Source organism: Salvia hispanica, chromosome 6 (genome assembly GCF_029641045.1).
Source record: "Salvia hispanica isolate PSC_SH4W2 chromosome 6, Shi_PSC_v1, whole genome shotgun sequence".
Lineage (NCBI taxonomy): Eukaryota > Viridiplantae > Streptophyta > Magnoliopsida > Lamiales > Lamiaceae > Salvia > Salvia hispanica.
The window spans coordinates 45,266,899-45,285,409 of record NC_142697.1 but is presented as its reverse complement, the minus strand read 5'-3'; the positions used below and the strand labels follow the sequence as shown (position 1 = coordinate 45,285,409).

The following is an 18,511-nucleotide window of genomic DNA, read 5'->3' as shown; positions in this document are numbered from 1 at the left end:
GGCCCATAAAGTTGGGCTGCTTTTGCATCTGTAGTATTGATTAGGCTTTTTAAGGTGGCCCAATTCCGTAATTAGGTAACCAGTTAATATACTGTATTTGTTTTATTCCTAATGGTTCTTAATTTATAATACTCCATGCATATACTAAAATAAAAAATATTAATTATTTATCAAACACAAACTTAAAACTAGCTAATTATTATTAGTATACAGATTTAAAATTAATTAAGAACGATATTTAATGAATCCTGCTGAATGATTTAATATAGTATCAAAATATTTTTATGATTATTCGTATATGTGTAGTAATTTATAAATTAAAATGGAACATAGATCAATTTCGATTAAATTATAAGTAAATTTTACAATGAAGAATTATTTTATATTTTAAATTCGAACCATCCTTATATATCATTGTATTAATATTAAAAGAAATTGAAAGGTTAATTCTATTTTATTTTTAGTAACTTGTTTATTGACAAATTGTTGATTGCACACACGCTAATTATAGTATTAGATGTGATGCTATGCTTTGATTAAAGAGACTATACAACATTGATTACAGATATGTTAGTGAGTCGGTGCCGTATCGCTAACTCAGCTTTCAGCATTTAGTGAAGTTTTTAGTTAATTTGTTTGAAGTGCGTTTCTTCTCTATGCATAGTTTCACTTCTTCCATTTACCTATTTTCTTCATTCTTCTTTCTTTTCAACCTGAAACAGAAATGGATCATTTAATATCTATATTTAAGCAATCGAGTTTACTAAATAGGAGTATATTATTTACACAATTAAAAAAAGCCATAAAAATAAACCTAAATCTTGGAGACCACAGAATGATCACTCAAGGCCGGATCTCATTAAAACCTCCATGGCGAAAAAACCCAGAGGGAAAAACACCATGAAGGAAAAAGAGTATCCGTCTAATGAAATTAAAGCATAAAATACATATCACAATCCACAATCAACAATCCCAAATTCAATATCAAAAAATAAAACAAACAGAAAGACATAAATATCATTAGACCTAATATTGTTGAAGTTGAAGTTTGGGATTATGTTGGGAAATGGATCTCCAAGCTGAACCTTCCTTGTCCTCTCCGTATGTTTTTATCAGCTCTGATGAATAGCTAATATCCAACAACTGCAAAGACGAGGAGACCTTATGCAGGAGGCGATGCGGCAGCTTCTTCAAACTCTCACACCAAGTGATAGACAAGTGTGTGAGACATGGCATGATGGAGATGGCCGCGGATTCTTCTTCTTCTTCTTCCTCCGTTATGTCCTCCCACTCCTCCCATTTCTTGCAGGAATAAAATTTCAGTGTCTCGAGTTTAGGAAATGCAACAACAGATGAAGAATCTATTCCTAAAAACTCCCTTCCGACAAACATCAATTGCTCTACACGGTAAATATAGAGCTCATCCAAGAAAGGTAGTTTCCCCATAGCTGGCAATGATGATAACTCACTCAAATTTTCCAAACGGATCTGTTTTATAAAGTTGAGGGGTGATGACATAAAATGCGGAAGCCTGGAGCCCTCATATCCACTGACTTCCAGTCTCTTCAACTTATAATGGGGCACGAGAGCTTCTACAAACTCCATCCACATTGATGATAATGATGTTGATGACTGCTCCTTTTCATTCATCTTACCCTCGAAAGATATAAAGAGAACTTGGAGGTTTTGAAGGAGTGTCTTTAATTGTTCTCGTCGAGCATCCTCAACCAATTCCACCATTTCAGACATACTACTCCAGTAGATTTTCAGTTGTAGAGATTCGGTAATATGACGGTGTAATTTTTTCAGAAAACCCAACTTGTTGTATTCACTTCCAACTTTGAATGGACACAGTTCCAGTGTGTGGAGATTACTTAACTCACCTAATGCTTCAGGGATGCGGTTGATACTAGTGCATACAATATTCAAGATTTGCAGTTCAACCAAACTACAAATGCTCTCAGGTAACTCCTCTAATACATAATTCCAACTTAAGTCAAGTTCTCTTAACTGCACCAAATTCCCAATTTCCCTCGGAATCTCTTCTAGACTGCAGTATGCTACGGAAAGAGTTTGCAATTCAACCAAATGGCCCATGCTCTCTGGTAACTCCTTTAATTCTCTATTTTCCCTTAAATCAAGTCGTCTTAATTGAACCAAATTCCCTATTTGTTGTGGAATCACTTCTAGAGAGCAATTTCTTAAGGAAAGGGATCGCAATTCAACCAATTTACACATGCCATCCGGTAACTGCTTTAATTCTCTATTCGAACTTAAGTCAAGTCGCCTTAACTGATCCAAACTCCCAATTTGTTGTGGTATCTCTGTTAGCTTGCACATATGTAAGAGAAGAGTTTGCAAGAAATAAAGCCTGCATATGATTTCGAGGTCATCCTTTGACAATTTAATCCAACTAATATCCAACCATCTCAAGTGAATCAGTGTTTCCATTCCCATCGGAGGGCCATTCCTAATTCTGAACACCCTAACACTTTTCATGCAATCACAAACTTTACAACTTCCATCCCTTTCAACTACTGGAGGGGGTCTGTGATACCAAGATAGACTCCGATATTCTTGGACATGAGAAAGCAATGAAGAATCACAAACTTGACAACTATTTCTCTCCATGTCATCATTCTTCCTAAGAAACAGAGCAAAATCATGTACTATATCATGCATTTTACACCATTCTATCTGCTCCCCCGACTCACTTTTCTCAATGTCTTGAAACAAACAACGCATTGCTAAATTTCTCAAGTTCTCTCGTCCTTTGAGTTCCATTTCACCATTTCCACTATCAGAGCCAAGATAACCTTGCGCCATCCACTCTTCTATGAGAATCTCCGCACGAATTTTGTGATCTTTGGGATAGATGGCACAATATGAAAAACAACGTTTAAGAGCTGGGAACAATTCATTGTAGCTTAAAACCAAATGAGGAAAAAGATCTACATTTGCATTCTCCAATTGCCATATTTCACTCTTCTCTACATGTTTCCACCCTTCCAAATCCTTAAACTGCAAAAGTTTTCCCAAAACAACTGCAGCGAGAGGCAATCCATTGCACTTGCTAGCTATTTTCTTGCCAACATCCTCAAACTTTCCACATTCCTTCTCACTCTTTCCCGGAAGAGATGTGTAGCGCAATAAAGACCAACATTCTTCTTCACTAAGCTTATTTGGGTAATACATATCATCGTCTAAGGTACGAAACATCTTAGCCACCGTTTCCTTTCTCGTTGTCAGCAGAATTTTACTACCTACCGCACCACATTGGAGACTGATTCTAAGGGGCTCCCATTTTTTATCGTCCTCTGTCCAAACATCGTCAAGGACAAGAAGAAACTTTTTCCCTGAAACGGATGCTTTTACTTTTCGTAATACCAATTCTAATTGGTTGGTATTTGGAGGAATTGTCTCAGTTCCCACACTTTCAACAATATTTTTTCCAACTGCGGTCGCAGTAAAGGGATCAGAAACACACACCCAAATTTTTAACCAATCTTTCTCAAACTGAGGATCGTTAAAAATAAGTTGAGCAAGTGTCGTCTTCCCAAGTCCCCCTGTCCCTACTATAGACAGAATTTGGGTATCATCACCATTAAGCATCATATTCCTGACTATGTCATCCCTTTTCTTATATATGTCCGACCCATAAACACTCTTGAAGTCAATTGAAGATGTGGATTGTTCTCGGTGAGACTCAGGCATCTGTACTGGATCAGTTGCAGGCGAAGAGATGGCAAAGTTAAACTCATCTCTTTCCTTGTAAATCTGTTCAAGCATAGCTTTCACATCTTCTATTTTCTTGGCAATATCACGACGAACAGAAACTTTCTTGAAACATAAACAAGAAGATTTGATGAAGGAGCACCCTATCTTTTGCTCAGGCTCAGGCTCAGCCGAGCCTTCTATCTTATCTTTGAGAAGAGAATAGTTCCATTCATCCAAAATATCCACCACTTCATAGGCCGTGGCTTCGAGCTTCTTCAGCCAACTTTTGACACTTTCATCATTCACTCCTCTCTTTTCTGCATCATCCAACACCGTTTGGATCGTCTTGAGCTTCTTGGAAAGAGAACGAAGCTCATCCTTCACTCCTTTCACCAAATTGACTTCATACCGAATCTTATCTTCTAACATGGTTGCAATTCTCCCTACCACTTCTGAAACTATAACATCCGCCATTTATGTGTTTTGGAGCTGTTTTTTATTTCTTCCTTAAGTTATCTCCTCTTGATTTATCCTGAAAATCAATCCAATGGTAGGATTTAGTTAAGTGAAACTACTACAACTTTTTATTCGTATGTGGGACAAACATTCAGATCTTTTTTCTTTTTAATTTATATTAATTGAAGTGGGAACATCTTTTTTGGTCCACGAACTTTGCCAAAGTATCATTTTAGGTCCGTGAATTTTGAAAATATCATTTGAGGTCCATCAATTATGAGTTAATATCATTTGAAGTACTTTTTTACTATTTCCAAGTTTTTCTAGACGAAAATACCCTCAATATCTTTAAGGGTATATATTTTTAATAAACTTATCATATACTCATATTTTTTATAAATATCTTTACTATATATTTTTGATGAATTTTCTAAATATAATTTGACCTTCAATATTATCACTTAATTTTGTGACATGCAAGAAAATATCCTAATTCAATTTTTTATTATTAAAAAAAGTTTTTTATTCAACCTTCAATATTATCACTTAATTTTGTGACATGCAAGAAAATATCCTTATTTAATTTTTTATTATTAAATAAAGTTCTTTATTCAATTTTAAAATTCTTTAATATAAAAAAAATTGAAGAAGCAATTTTACTTGCATGTCACAAAATTAAGTGATAATATTGAAGCTCAAATTATATTTAGAAATTTCATCAAAAATATATTGTAAAGATATTTTTAAAAAATATGAGTATATGATAAGTTTATTAAGAATATATACCATTTAAGGTATTGAGGGTATTTCTGTCTAGAAAAACTTGGAAATAGTAAAAAAGTACTTCAAATGATATTAACTCATAGTTGATGGACCTCAAATGATATTTTCAAAGTTCACGGACCTAAAATGATACTTTGACAAAGTTCGTGGACCAAAAAAGATGTTCCCTCTTAATTGAATTCCTATGTTTTCTTAGAACATATACTTTTTGATTTAACGAATTCGGCAGCTCAACCCTTTTTCAATGGTCGGAAAGTTATGTTAGAAAAAAATCGAAAAAATGAATGAATCGATGAAGAAGATTCCGGGTGCAGCTATCAACATTTTGAACAAATATCTCCACTGGCTTTGGAAAATTATCTAGAACATTGGAGATAAAGAGGCAAGAATATCATCGTAGAAATGATGCTCAAGATTGCCAAGAAGATTAAGGAGTAGTTGAGTTGAAGTTGAACCTAGTTGCATTGGAGTTACATGAATTTGTAAATTGTAAGAGAAGTGTCGAGTTTGGTGTTTTGAGAGATGTTTTGTGGGGGAAAAAGAGTCAAACCAAGCTCAAGTGAAGCTTTCAGAATCACAAGGAAATAGTGAAGAAGATGCAAGAATACAAGTGGTAGAGCTGAAGAAGATTCTCCCATGATAACAACACATAGTTCGAGGCTTAGTTAACTTAAAAAATTTCCAAGCCCGAGGAACCACTGATTCTACAAGCTCAAAAGATGAAGCAAAATAAATTTGCAATTGTTGAAAATGGATTGATTCAGAGAAGTTGGGAGATGTACTACTGTGGAGTACAAAATAAAACAAGAATCAGCAGTTAAGTAACAGTTACGATCCCCATATCTTAGGTTTTCCCAATTATTTATTTATCGTTTGATTCACTGTATATTTCCATATATTGTTAACTTGTTTGATAAATAGCATAGATTGTTATCATTTTATTCATTCAACCAATTAATGAAATCAGTATTTCGCCCAACTTGGCTTGAATTACAAAAATCCTAAATCAATTGTTGCCGACGAGAATACTCCCGCGCTCAGCCCCATTCTGCCGCCGTATTTGTTCACTACAAAAAATGCGCTGTTTACCGACGGAATATTCCGTCGGTAATTCCCCAAATTCCGTCGGTAATGTGCTTACCGACGGAAATTCCGACCAAAATTTCCCGTACGTAAATTGCTCGTCGGTAATAGTTACCGAAAGATAAAATCCGTCGGTAATATTTTCGACGGATTCTCCGACCGATTTCTGTCGCCGGTAATGCGAAACCGTCGGTAAATGCCGATTTCTTGTTCACACTAATTTCCGTCGGTAATTATACCAATTCCGTCGGTAACTAGATTCCACTATTTCCGTCGGTAATTAAATCATTTCCGTCGGTAATTAATAAGTATTTTTTACAAATTGATTCTATAATTTACAGTGAGAGTGTGAGACACCTATTTTCATTTATACAGTCAAATCACCTATAATAGCCAAAATAATCCAATAATGAAGATATGATAGATAAAAGGTATATTAGTTAAACATAACCAAAGTACGAATAAAAAAACACAAAATAGGAAGTTTATATCAAATTTGGAATTGTTGGGACTATCATGATCCGATTCATCTTCTCCTCCATCAATATGTATCAGGTCTGTGAAGCATCATCATCAATGAGTCGTGAGAAATTGGATTGTTGAGACATCAAGATCCGGTTCATCTTCTCCTCCATTGCTGAAATTTTGACACTTTGCGCATCTAAATCTTGTCGAAATTCCCCCCTTATTTCCTCCCTAATTTCCTCCCTTATTTCTCCTCTTAATTCAGCCCTTAATTCAGCCCTTAATTCATCACGCAATTCATCTCGCAAGGTTTGTGCTCTTGCGGACTCTGTCGAGGTGTAGAACACAAGGTTAGATGCCAAGTTTCCTATCCCGAACATCCTCTTCTTCTTGTCGAGCTTTCCTCCACAAACATCATTGATGAAGATGTCACTCAAATTTGGATTTTCGCCCTTTGTTGCTGCAATCGCTTGCACCTTCGCCTAAATAATAAAAAATTATACACATAACTTAAAACATTGAACTACACCTCAAAAAACATATTACTTGAATAATTGATAACAAATAACCAATATAACAAATTGTTCATGAAAACTTCTTCATTCCCATGCCCCTGACCTCTCCTACCCCCTAAACCAGACCCCCCACCCCCTGACCTCTCCTATACCCCTGATTTGATAGTTTTTGTGTTGTGATAGCATTTAGAGTCCAAACTTTGTAATCTCATATCCATGTTGTGAAATCAACTTCAGATAATAGTAAATATCCACTGCTGCAGTTTTAATAACAATATCATATCATTAATAACTTTTCCTTTCTTTCATTACCAAATTTAATATATTTCCCAATATACTAAGCAATCTTGCATGTTGCCAGTATAAGGAATCACCAAATAAAAGAAATTCAAAAAATTTATGTGCTAGCCACCTAATTCCAGTATGACATATGGAAATCAGAATACATTCAGCTCAAATTTGCAGCTAAACCCTATCACCATGCTTCATGTAGGTAGCCAGCAGCCCAAAGCAAAAATCCAATACAAAACTAGACTTAATTAGTCTTCTTCCAACCCTAAATATCTCAACAAATCCTTTTATTAATCGAGAGGGAGGTCCAAATTCTATCATAGATCCATGCTGTTTTTTTCTTGTGTTTTCACATCTTGTCATTTATTGTAAAGATAATCCAAAGATATAGCCAGCTTGTCATGTATTATAAAGAACATCTACATTAATATATACTATAACTTACATCGACATCTGCAGCCTTTTTGCAAGTGTATGTCCCATCTTTATAGGTGTGGAGTGATTTGAATCCGGCATATGCAACATCCTTCAATGATACACCTCTCTCGGCTGCCTATTTATTAAAATATAAATATAAGTTAAAATATAAATATATGTAGCGTATAAAAAAACACTTACCATTCGTAGAGATTTCTCTGTGACTGACGTTGACCCTCCTAAATGTGTCCTCATGCCCGTACCAGGTCCATCTGGTTCAGATCGTCTGGCCTTACTTGCAATAATTGACCTTTTGACAGTATTAGGATCTTGCCAGTAAAGTATCAATCCTGCCCACATCTCTTGAGGTACATAAATTGGCCTAGGTTGACCTTTATTGTACCTATCCTTCACTTCACTAATATAATCCGAGTATCTTCTACCAGCTCGCTGTCCCCATGCTTTCTTCACATCATTCTCCCATTCGGGGGGCCAAGAAAAAGATTTCTGTACAAAAAATGAAATACTTACTCGAAATTATTCATAATACATCTCCTTGACTTCCTCAGGTTAGTGCAAATCAAAATAGTTTTCTATGTAACAAAAATAATACTTACTCGAAATTCTTCATAATACAGCTCCTTGACTTCCACAGGTGTCCTTTTCCAGTTAAACCCAGTATTGTTTTGAATCTGATGAAATGAAGATGTAATCACCCTTGACATCTTACTGTGATCGGCTATTTTCCTATAACACCAAAATATTAATCAACTATTGATAAATAATGTGAAAGTAATAATTAGTAAACTAATAACAAACCCAGTATATGGATTCCTCTGAAGTGGAATCCTACTATCAAGCATAGTAGAAGTTGCTTCAACGGTCTCCTCTTCCCTTTCACCAGAAGTTTGTGCTGACTGCGTTTGAGTATGTCTTGTATGAGATGAGTTGCTGGTCTGTCCACTACCTATAGCATGACGAACGCGACGATCCATATCTAAAATAAGTAATTGAATGTTAGCGCAGATCATGGCAAAAATCATTTTTAACAATATCCGTCATCATCAAAATAAATCAATAAACATAGAAAAAATTAACCTTATCATATATCATCATCATCATTTGCAATATTGTCATCATCAGAAATTATTATACTATCATCTGAAGGGTATCCATCATAATCATCGATGTCGACCATTCCACCATTTGGATGAAGTACTGGAATGCTATCACCTATCGTTTGGTTACAATCCAACAATGACATATGCAATTCATCCTCTTGAAACGGTGGTTGTTCAGTTACTGTTGAAGATGTTACCGGATTTGGAACTTCAACTTTAGATCTTGCTTTGACCTTGCATACTTCCCACCAATCCTTTCTTGATTGATTCATGCTAGGATACGAACAATAATACACTTGATTAGCTTGATTCGCTAACACAAATGGTTCAAACTTGGATAACCTGCGAGTGTGGTTTATAGAAACCAATCCGAAGTCCTTATGAATTAATGTCCCAGAAGGTGATGGATCAAACCATTCACATTTAAATAATGTGATGCTCTTAAGTGGGAAACCAGGATACTCCAATACACAAACCTCCAATAATCTTCCATAAAAGTTCATCTCTTCATTGCCATATATCTCACCTTTAATGCACAATCCACTATTCATCGTGGCTTGACTTGACTCACGTGTTATGGTGTGAAACCTATATCCATTAATAACATACCCATGATATGTTTTGACCTTTACTAAAGGCCCTTTTGCTAGATCTTGGATATATTTGTTCATGTCAGAGGGGCCCTGATTCCCTCCAAATCTTTTGAACCATTCAGCAAATTGTGTGTCAACCATGTCTCCTAGATCAGAATCTGATAGTCTTGGATTTGCTGATAGCATTTCATCTTCAAACAACCTTTCAAAAAGAAAAGATATAAAGCATATGTATAGAAATATGGATTGAAAGGAAAACATTTTCGGTATTTTACTACTTACTTCAGATAAATGGTTGAAACTTCGGGACAATTGAGTAGAACATAAGTATGTGCAGCCTTGTATTCTGAACTGTCCAAATATCTTACTGACATTTTTCCAAGTGGACGTCCTGTTTCTTTGAAAATAGAAGGAGCATCTGGATCCTCGTTAATGCCACTACAACTTTCTCCACCACAGTTACGAGGCTCGTTCCTTATCTTGGTACTCACATGATCCTCAAAATAGTATGAACCAAATGTAGACACTTCTTCTAGCAAATAAGCATTGCTTATGGAGCCTTCAACTCGAGCTTTATTTTTTATATTGTTTTTCAACCTCTTAAGATACCTTTCAAATGGATACATCCATCGATATTGAACAGGACCAGCAAGGCGAGCTTCATCGGCTAAGTGAACTGGCAGATGTTCCATTGAGTCAAAAAAACTAGGTGGAAAGATACGCTCAAGATTGCATAAGATTATCGGAATATGATCACTAAGCCTGCACATATCATCCATTCTAACTGCTCGAGTTGTCAAGTTCTTGAAAAACATACTCAAATCTGTAATCGCTTTCCAAACATTTTGTGGAAGAAGCTCACGAAATGCAACAGGAAGTATGCGTTGCATGAATATATGGCAATCGTGACTTTTCATTCCATACAACTTGAGTTTACTCGAGTCCACACATCTACCCAAATTAGATACATATCCATCCGGAAACTTAAGACTTTTCACCCATTCACATAAGACCTTCTTCTCACGATTGTCAAGGGTGTATGAAGCTTTTGGAAACATTCCTGTTGTTTCATCGCGCTTTAATTCAGGTCTTGCACAATATTGATTCAATTCTTCCCTCGACTTAGTTGTATCTTTAGTCTTCCCTTGGACATTAAGCACTGTGTTGAAGATATTATCAAACACATTCTTTTCAATATGCATTACATCCAAATTATGTCGAATCAACAAGTCTTTCCAGTAGGGGAGATCCCAAAATATGCTTCTTTTCTTCCAACCTGAACTAGCACGATTAGACAAAATTCTATTCATCCCATTAGAGTCCTCCATCACTCTAACTAGACCCAATCTTTCTATCTCATTCAAGAGTTCTTCTCCAGATTTTGATTCTGGTGGGTCCACTAAAATCATCTTATTCTTTCGAAACGCCCTTTTGTTCTTTCGATAAGGATGATTCTGGGGCAAGAATTTTCGATGATTGTCAAACCATGATTGTTTGCCACTTTTCTCCAACGTAAATGCATCAGTGTTTCCCATGCAGTGAGGACAAGCCAATCTTCCAGCAGTACTCCATCCAGACAACATAGAATATGCTGGAAAATCACTTATGGTCCACATCAACATTGCTCGCATTTGAAAATTTTGCTTCAATGAAATATCATAGGTGGACACGCCTACTTCCCACAATTGATTCAATTCTTCTACCAATGGTTGAAGGAAAACATCCAACTTCTCTTTAGGATTACGTGGACCAGGAATTAAAACTGTGAGAAACATGAACTGCTCCTTCATACACAACCAAGGAGGAAGATTGTAGGGAGTTAAAATAACCGGCCACGAGGAGTACTGTTGTCCTAATTGTCCGAACGGCTGAAAACCATCAGTTGAAAGACCAAGTCGCACGTTACGACTTTCTGATGCAAAATCTGGAAAAATATTGTTTACGTGCTTCCACGCTAGAGAGTCGGCCGGATGTCGCATCACCTCATCATCTATTGATGTAGCATGCCAACGCATTTCTGCTGCTGTGGCTTTAGATGCATACAATCTTTGCAGTCGAGGAGTCAAAGGAAAGTAATACATCTTTGACACTGCCACTTGTCTGTTCTTGTGGGATTCAGATTGTTCCTTAAAACGTGAAGTCCCACAATATCTACATGTATGTAGTTCACTATCATTCCGCCAAAAGATCATACAGTTATTTGGACAACAATCAATCTTTTCAACTGGTAATCCCATGCCACGCAATAGCTTTTTGGTTTTATAATAGCTATTAGGTAATAAGTCCCCATCGGGCAACCCCTCTTTTATCAACTCAGTAAGCCGATCATAGCATCTCTCCGGCCAGTGATACTCTGCCTTAAGACTCATTAGTCGAACCACAAATGACAATTGTGAATGTCTCCTACAACCAGACCACAACTCATTATCAGCTGCATCTAACATATCATAAAGCTGTTGGGCATTAGGATTTGGTGGCTCTTCTGCCTCCTCATTGTTAAATTGAGGACCACCAACGTCTAATACCATTGTGTGGTAAGTGCTAGGTGCTCCAATTTCAAAATCCATTCCGATGTTTCCAGCTGATTCTGATTCTGATTCTGATTCGACTGTGTTTTCGACTGTGTTTTCGACTATGTTTTCAGATGGTTCTATTGATCTTTCACCGTGAAACCTCCATATGTGGTAATTCTTTACGAAACCAAACCTGGAAATATGATACTCTACTTCATCTGTGTCTCTAAAGCACTTGTTATCACATTTTTTACAGGCACATCTGATTTTGTCTCCATCCATATATGCAGGTTTACCACTTGCAAACTTGATGAAATTGTCAAGTCCCTCCAAAAATTCTGGATTAAATTCACCATGTGGAAGTATACGTCTATACATCCACTGGCGATTTCCACTCATTTTTATAATTCCTAATTGAAAATTCAGCTTATTTATTCATCAAAATATAAAAGCATCTTCACATATCATACAATAACACAACAATATCACATAGTATACCACTCGCTTCACCTTAACAACAAGTCGATGGAGCTAGGAAAGCTCCACCCCAAGCCTAGCCACCAATTTCTAACACTAAGGCATGCTCCTAAACAAATGAGTGTAGGCATGACCGTGAATAAGAGAAAATAAACGGAAAGCGGCTTACCCTTGGAGCTAAATTCTTCTCTTCAACTCCAAGCTATAAATCTCCTAGCTCCGCTCGTTGAATAAGAGACAACTGCAAAAAAATGGTGATTAATCAGTACACATGCCCTATTTATACTTAGTTTGTGAAATAACATTGATTTGTTGCACGTATACTGACTTAATTCCATCTAGGATGAATGAAATTCACAAACATGGTGCTGTTATAAAAAAATCGATCAGAAAAGAAAGCAGAATGAATTAGCTGTTATCCTCACATTAACGAAATGACTAATGAAAGCTACATAACTCATCGTTGTCATAATTATGTCTGCAAATTACCACCGGGTTTTATTATTGTATGTATGTAGTTCTTGCATTTTCTCCTCTCTTTATATGACCTAAAGACCTGTGGTTTTTCATTTCAGTACTCTTAACAGATAAAACTGATAAAAATAAAAGATTTAGGTGCCATAGCTGTAAAGGATTTTGTCCACAAGCTTGTGAGAACCTTTTAGAATACCTCATCACCATGAAAGAGATCACCTGTGAAAAATTAGTTAGACCAAAGCATTAACATCTGCATGAATCAACAAGAGGGAAAAAAGAATCAGTACATATCAATGCGTATGACATAAACTGAAACTATATTGGAATTGCTTCAAGAGTACTTGAATATCATAAACTGATAAAATTGTTTTGCAAAGATTTAACTAAATCTGAAACTGTTCATGCAAAATATTTAATAAAATTTGTATTGTAGTCCATCTTCGTTCCAAAAGAAAGGAAAATGAAAAGAACCCTGTGAAAGGCATTAGAATAAAACTGTTAGTTTTAATATAATATATTTGCGTATGTGCAGTTTCAGGTGGAATGCTCCAGCATGGCAAGTACAGCTGAGGAGATCGTAAAGCTAAATGGATATTTAAATGGTAATGGTCATTTTGGTGTTTGTAAAATCATGGATATTTGTTGGTTTCAAGTACATAGATGCAGATTAAAGATGATTGAGAAAGAAGAGAACAAACAGAATGAACAATTTCAGAAGCAAAAATAGAAGAGGTAACAACAAAACTGAAAAATAGAAACATTATATTGATAAATTAACTTGGATTCACATAAGTTGTCATTAACCATAAGCAAGCATTGGATCAAGAAAAAATAACGGGATAGTCCCAAAGATTCACATTTCCTTGTTTAAAAAATGATGTTACAAGATGAATGACTAACTAATCCAATGATGCAACACAGGACAAGGAACACTTTATAGATCAATTTCTCAGCATTTTACAGCATGAAGATCTGATGTGTTTTAATTAACATTTCTGTATAGAAAAGAAAATAAAATCACAACTAGAATTACTGGTACAAGGCAGTGATCACAGCTGATACACTTAACATATTCCTGCCTAAATCCAATAAGAAGGTAATACTGACTCATGTGATGGCAAAATATTTGGTCCTATAACTATAACACAATGGCCAACATCAAGACCAGCCATGGACAAAGAAACTTTAGTCTAAGTAGTACATTCCAAAACTCTATCACATGTAACAGTCTCACTGCAGATATCCCATCCTAGGCAACCTTAATGGCCATTGAATCGTGATTCGTGCATAGCTCTTGGATTCATAAAAGTGCAAGTAGAAGAAAGCATCTATGTCCATTGCCATATATTAGGAAATCTCAGACTATGCAAAACAATTTTACATTCTGTTCCAATATACCATCGGACTAAAATAAGCAAATGGAGATATAAATCATATAAGTCTAAACAAATGAAGGTAGAAGAAGCACTTGATCCTAGCAGCAATGGTATCTAAACAGCAACAATGGTATCGAAACAGACTCGAGTTCCCTCAAAGAGACTCGAGTTTCCTCAAAACAGATCAGCTAAACGTAAAGCAAATTTCTAATAGAGCAAATTTTCTGCTAACACATTACATATCACCTCACAATTAGAAGACCAGTGATGGCATATATACCCACTCACAATTAATTCTGCTAACACATTACAAAAACTTCCTACATATATTGATAATATTAAGTAGAAAAAACCCTTATTATAACATAACATGTAAAAGGAGAAGAATGAAGAGTAATACCTCTGTGAAAATGTGAAGTAAAAGAGTGGTGGAAGAGAGCGCTCAAATGAACCCTAGCAAATCCAATTTAAGAAAAACTCAACCAATTCCCCCAAATCCAACCTACACTTGCAATATTTGAATTCGCTGTCACCTTAATTCTTCAAAAAATGGTGTAATGGATAGGTGAAAAGGGGATTCTCACCTTAATTCTTCAAAAATTGGAGGTTAGAGCTGTGGACAAGGGTGGAGTCGAGAAAACAGAATGCCGCCGATTTGAGGGGAGGAGACGGCGGTGGCTGTAGGTCAGCGACGGCGATGGCTGTAGCTCGTCGACGGCGCAGGCTGTAGCTCGGCGACGGCGTAGGCTGCAGCTCGGCGACGGCACTGGTGTAGCTCGGCGCAGAAGAATGAATGACTTCAGCAAACGGTTGTGTTTTGGAAATTTAATTTAATTCTTAAGATTATTTAATTCTCTTATTGTGTATTGGAATATTTAAATTAATTCTTAAGATTACCGACAGATCAATTCGGTCGGTGATAGCTTTACATTAACAAATAGAGAAAAACAATTCCGTGTACAATAAAATGCCACTAAAAAAAGTGAGAAAATTACCGACGGAACTGTTCCCTCGGTATTCCGGCGGTAATCACAGACGGATTTGTGTATGTCGGTAATTCCGTCGGTAAATAGCGCATTTTTTGTAGTGGTTGTTTCTATGCTCTACCAGGAGAATCCAACGTTCAAGAGGAAAACCCCTCTTAACAGTAACCAAATTCTTAATCTCTAACTAAGGCTCTAAACATAATCTCTAGCATTCAACACATTAGTTTTAATTCATTCCAATAAAACATTAATGGCATGTTTGGTAAGGATGATAACTCATCTAGGGATGAAAATCCATGAACAAAAATGTCAGGAAATCCATGAACAAAAATGTCATTTTTGTTCATGGATTTCCATCCCTAGATGAATTATCACACCTACCAAACATGGCCCAAGACTGAAAAGAGCGATGAGAGAGCAGGACTTACCTGCACGGCTGCGGACGATGGTGCGGACCACTAAGTGCAGCAATGACCTATTAAAAAAGGATTTGCATATTTAGCAAAATCAATGTCAAAGTTTGATCCTCACCTTTAGGGCAAGGTGGACTTTCACCTTGAGGGCAAGGTGCGGGGGTTGATTGGGACCTAGACTTTTATGGAGAATCTATATGATTATTAGCTTTATTTTATACTCCCTCCGTCCCGGATAATTCGTCCCAGTTTTTCATTTCGGTCGGTCCCACATAATTTGTCCCATTTCACTTTTACCATTTTTGGCATTGGATCTTATATTCCACTAACTCATTCATACTCATATTTTATTATAAAACTAATATATAAAGGTAGGTCCACATTCCACTAACTTTTTCAACCCACTTTTCATTATAATTCTTAAAACTCGTGCCCAGTCAAAGTGACCCGAATTATCCGGGACAGAGGGAGTAATTTTTTATAGTTGTTTCAACAGTGGTTTTGAACAGGTTGACTTAAAAATGACATTATTAGAATCTTGGAATGAAGAGACAAATCAAGATAATAGTACCGATTTAGCTAAATTAAGTAAAGATGGACATTATTAGAGAATAAAGTAGAAATTTAGTCTTTCAATATCTGTGTATTGAGAGAAGTATCATTTCAAGGCAACAAAATATAATTCATATTATTCTCGTTATTTCATTTCAGGATTTATATTTCCGGGTTTCAATATAGCCCATATCTTTGTGCCACAAATTTAAATAAAAATTCAGATACAATAAATTTAGTACAATGAAGAGCGGAAAGCGTGGTGAGAGACCGTGGCTAACCTGCTATGGGCAGTGTGATGGCCAACAGAGACAACGACGGGATGCTATGGAAGAAGCCACGCTGCGGACTAGAGTTTAGATTAAAAAAAAAAAGATTAGAAGGAAAATTCGTGTATTTTTACACAAATGACTTCTTCAAGAAATAGATTGTTTTAATGATAGTTCAAATTTATTATTTACATTTTCAACTGATGCGGTAACTTAATTTCGGAGGCTAACAAAATCTCTTATGACCGAATAGAGTTCATATGGATAAATCATAGAGAAACGAAATAGACTTGTCTCCGATTATTATAAATAATTTGAAGAAAAATGAAATTTAAATCTACTCATTTTCGTATTGAAACATGCTACTTAACTAAGATATAGATAAGATAGAACCAATTAATAATTTAAAATTAAAAAGTTAACAAAAGTTTATAATTAATCTTTCACATATGAATAAAATGGCAAAAAATAGACAAAAAGAATGAAAATAAAATAGCTTATTAATCAAAATTAATAACTTTATCTTTGTATACATTGTGAAACAATTTCAGGTAGCCCATAAATATCTTTTTGTCACAAATTTAAAATGAAAAAAGGTAAAAATAGACTGAAAATAGTAGTGACATATATAGCATGACTTAACTGCACTGTGGCTGTGTGATGGCCGATCGCCGGGGACGATGACGGGAGCAATGGGGCGGACGACTCACGGTGCGGGATAGAGGGCTGTATGGATGTGTGATTCTGAGTGATGGAGCTGCGTTTTTTAGGTCAATTTCTACAAAGATTGGTGAGAAGCCAAGAATTGTCAAAATGTTTGGGCGATAAAATTTGGAGCTACATGGAAATTTCTAATTAAGGTAATAATAGTGATAATGTTTGAGTTCGGAGGAATGAACAAAGGAACCAACCAATTCTTATCAACATTCTTATCTTGAGGTAGTGCCCCCACAACCAACCAAATATTGACATTATTGATGAAAATGACATTATTAGAAAAGTAGTCACATAGAATAAAATAAAACTATATCTCTTGAGGTAGTGACATTATTGATGGTAGTGACATCAATTCCATGATTAGGTAACCAGTTAAAGTCTCTTTTAGATTCGTGATACACATGTATCGTATAGTAATTTTTAAACTTTTATAATATTGAATAATTCTGGGTATAATGAATCTACACCGATATAATTTATTAATTAATCATAATAACATGAGTTACATGATTGGAAAAGAAGAAAACTATAAATATGAATGATTAAGGTCTAATTAGCATCATAAATATGCACCAAAATTTAAATTACATGTAAATCATTAATATTGGCGATGTTCATGTTAATTTAATAAATAAATAGCTATAAATAAAAGTAGGTTAGTAAAATACACACAAAAGTGTACTTATTTGTAGTAATTTGATAAGTATAAGAAAATATTTTTGAATAATGTTGTTTTTTTAAAAAAACAATAAAAAGGACATATACAGCTGTGGTTGTTAGTGCTTTATATGGTGATACAAATGCTTCTTCGGATCACACTTTATCATCAACATATCATCGTATATTTGTATTTATATGAGGGCATCCGCAATGGGGCGGACGATGATGATGCATCGTCCGTCGCATCGTCCGCCACTGTGGACGACGCGGACGATGCGACGCGAATTTTTTTAATTTTATTAAATTTTCAAAACCTATATATTCCTCTCGTCTTCACTCACTTCACTCTCAAATTCACACTACATTTTCTACATTTCAAGCAAAATGGATTCCGGAGATTATTTCAAGCAAATGCTTCTTGCCCGACGAATACCGGCCATTCAGCATCGACTCGTACGGGCTGTCCAACATGGAGTCTTCTCCCCACCGCCCCTCCGCCGCCGCCGCGTCTGGGTCCGCCACCAAGAAGAAGCGGACCAAGGCACGAGCCCAGAAGTTGCCTACAACGAAGGTGTGTGAAGAGTTCGCCCCGGGAAGGACGAACTACTCCTACCCGGAATCCATCGTCTT

The 18,511-nt window shown here is 35.9% G+C and overlaps 2 protein-coding genes across 13 annotated transcripts; both read right to left on the bottom strand.

Annotated features, from left to right (window-relative positions):
- Window positions 1-759: 759 nt before the first annotated feature.
- LOC148923907 (putative disease resistance protein RGA1) lies at window positions 760-16,584 on the bottom strand. Its single transcript, XM_089060174.1, has 3 exons — window positions 16,517-16,584; window positions 15,699-15,745; window positions 760-4,249 (listed from the first exon to the last, which is right to left on the bottom strand). The coding sequence occupies exon 3, from the start codon at window positions 4,189-4,191 to the stop codon at window positions 1,027-1,029; it is 3,165 nt and encodes a 1,054-aa protein (XP_088916300.1). The 5' UTR covers window positions 4,192-4,249; window positions 15,699-15,745; window positions 16,517-16,584; the 3' UTR covers window positions 760-1,026.
- Window positions 6,439-16,584, bottom strand: LOC148923906 (uncharacterized). Of its 12 annotated transcripts, none has more exons than XM_089060151.1 (10): window positions 15,280-15,567; window positions 14,869-15,050; window positions 14,685-14,786; window positions 13,090-13,158; window positions 12,601-12,672; window positions 8,547-8,724; window positions 8,345-8,474; window positions 7,929-8,234; window positions 7,756-7,863; window positions 6,439-6,986 (listed from the first exon to the last, which is right to left on the bottom strand). In XM_089060151.1, the coding sequence occupies exons 6-10, from the start codon at window positions 8,720-8,722 to the stop codon at window positions 6,591-6,593; spliced, it is 1,116 nt and encodes a 371-aa protein (XP_088916277.1). In that variant the 5' UTR covers window positions 8,723-8,724; window positions 12,601-12,672; window positions 13,090-13,158; window positions 14,685-14,786; window positions 14,869-15,050; window positions 15,280-15,567; the 3' UTR covers window positions 6,439-6,590. The 12 variants fall into 12 exon arrangements, with proteins under 12 accessions (XP_088916277.1, XP_088916276.1, XP_088916279.1 ...); XM_089060150.1 differs by having other exon boundaries at window positions 13,102-13,158; XM_089060153.1 differs by having other exon boundaries at window positions 13,090-13,124.
- Window positions 16,585-18,511: the final 1,927 nt, after the last annotated feature.

Coding starts and splice junctions, on each gene's coding strand:
- LOC148923907 (XM_089060174.1), bottom strand. CDS start 4,191: ATGGCGGATGTTATAGTTTCAGAAGTGGTAGGGAGAATTGCAACCATG.
- LOC148923906 (XM_089060148.1), bottom strand. CDS start 12,353: ATGAGTGGAAATCGCCAGTGGATGTATAGACGTATACTTCCACATGGT. Junction 9,644..9,723: donor GTTTCAACCATTTATCTGAA/GTAAGTAGTAAA, acceptor TCTTTTTGAAAG/GTTGTTTGAAGATGAAATGC.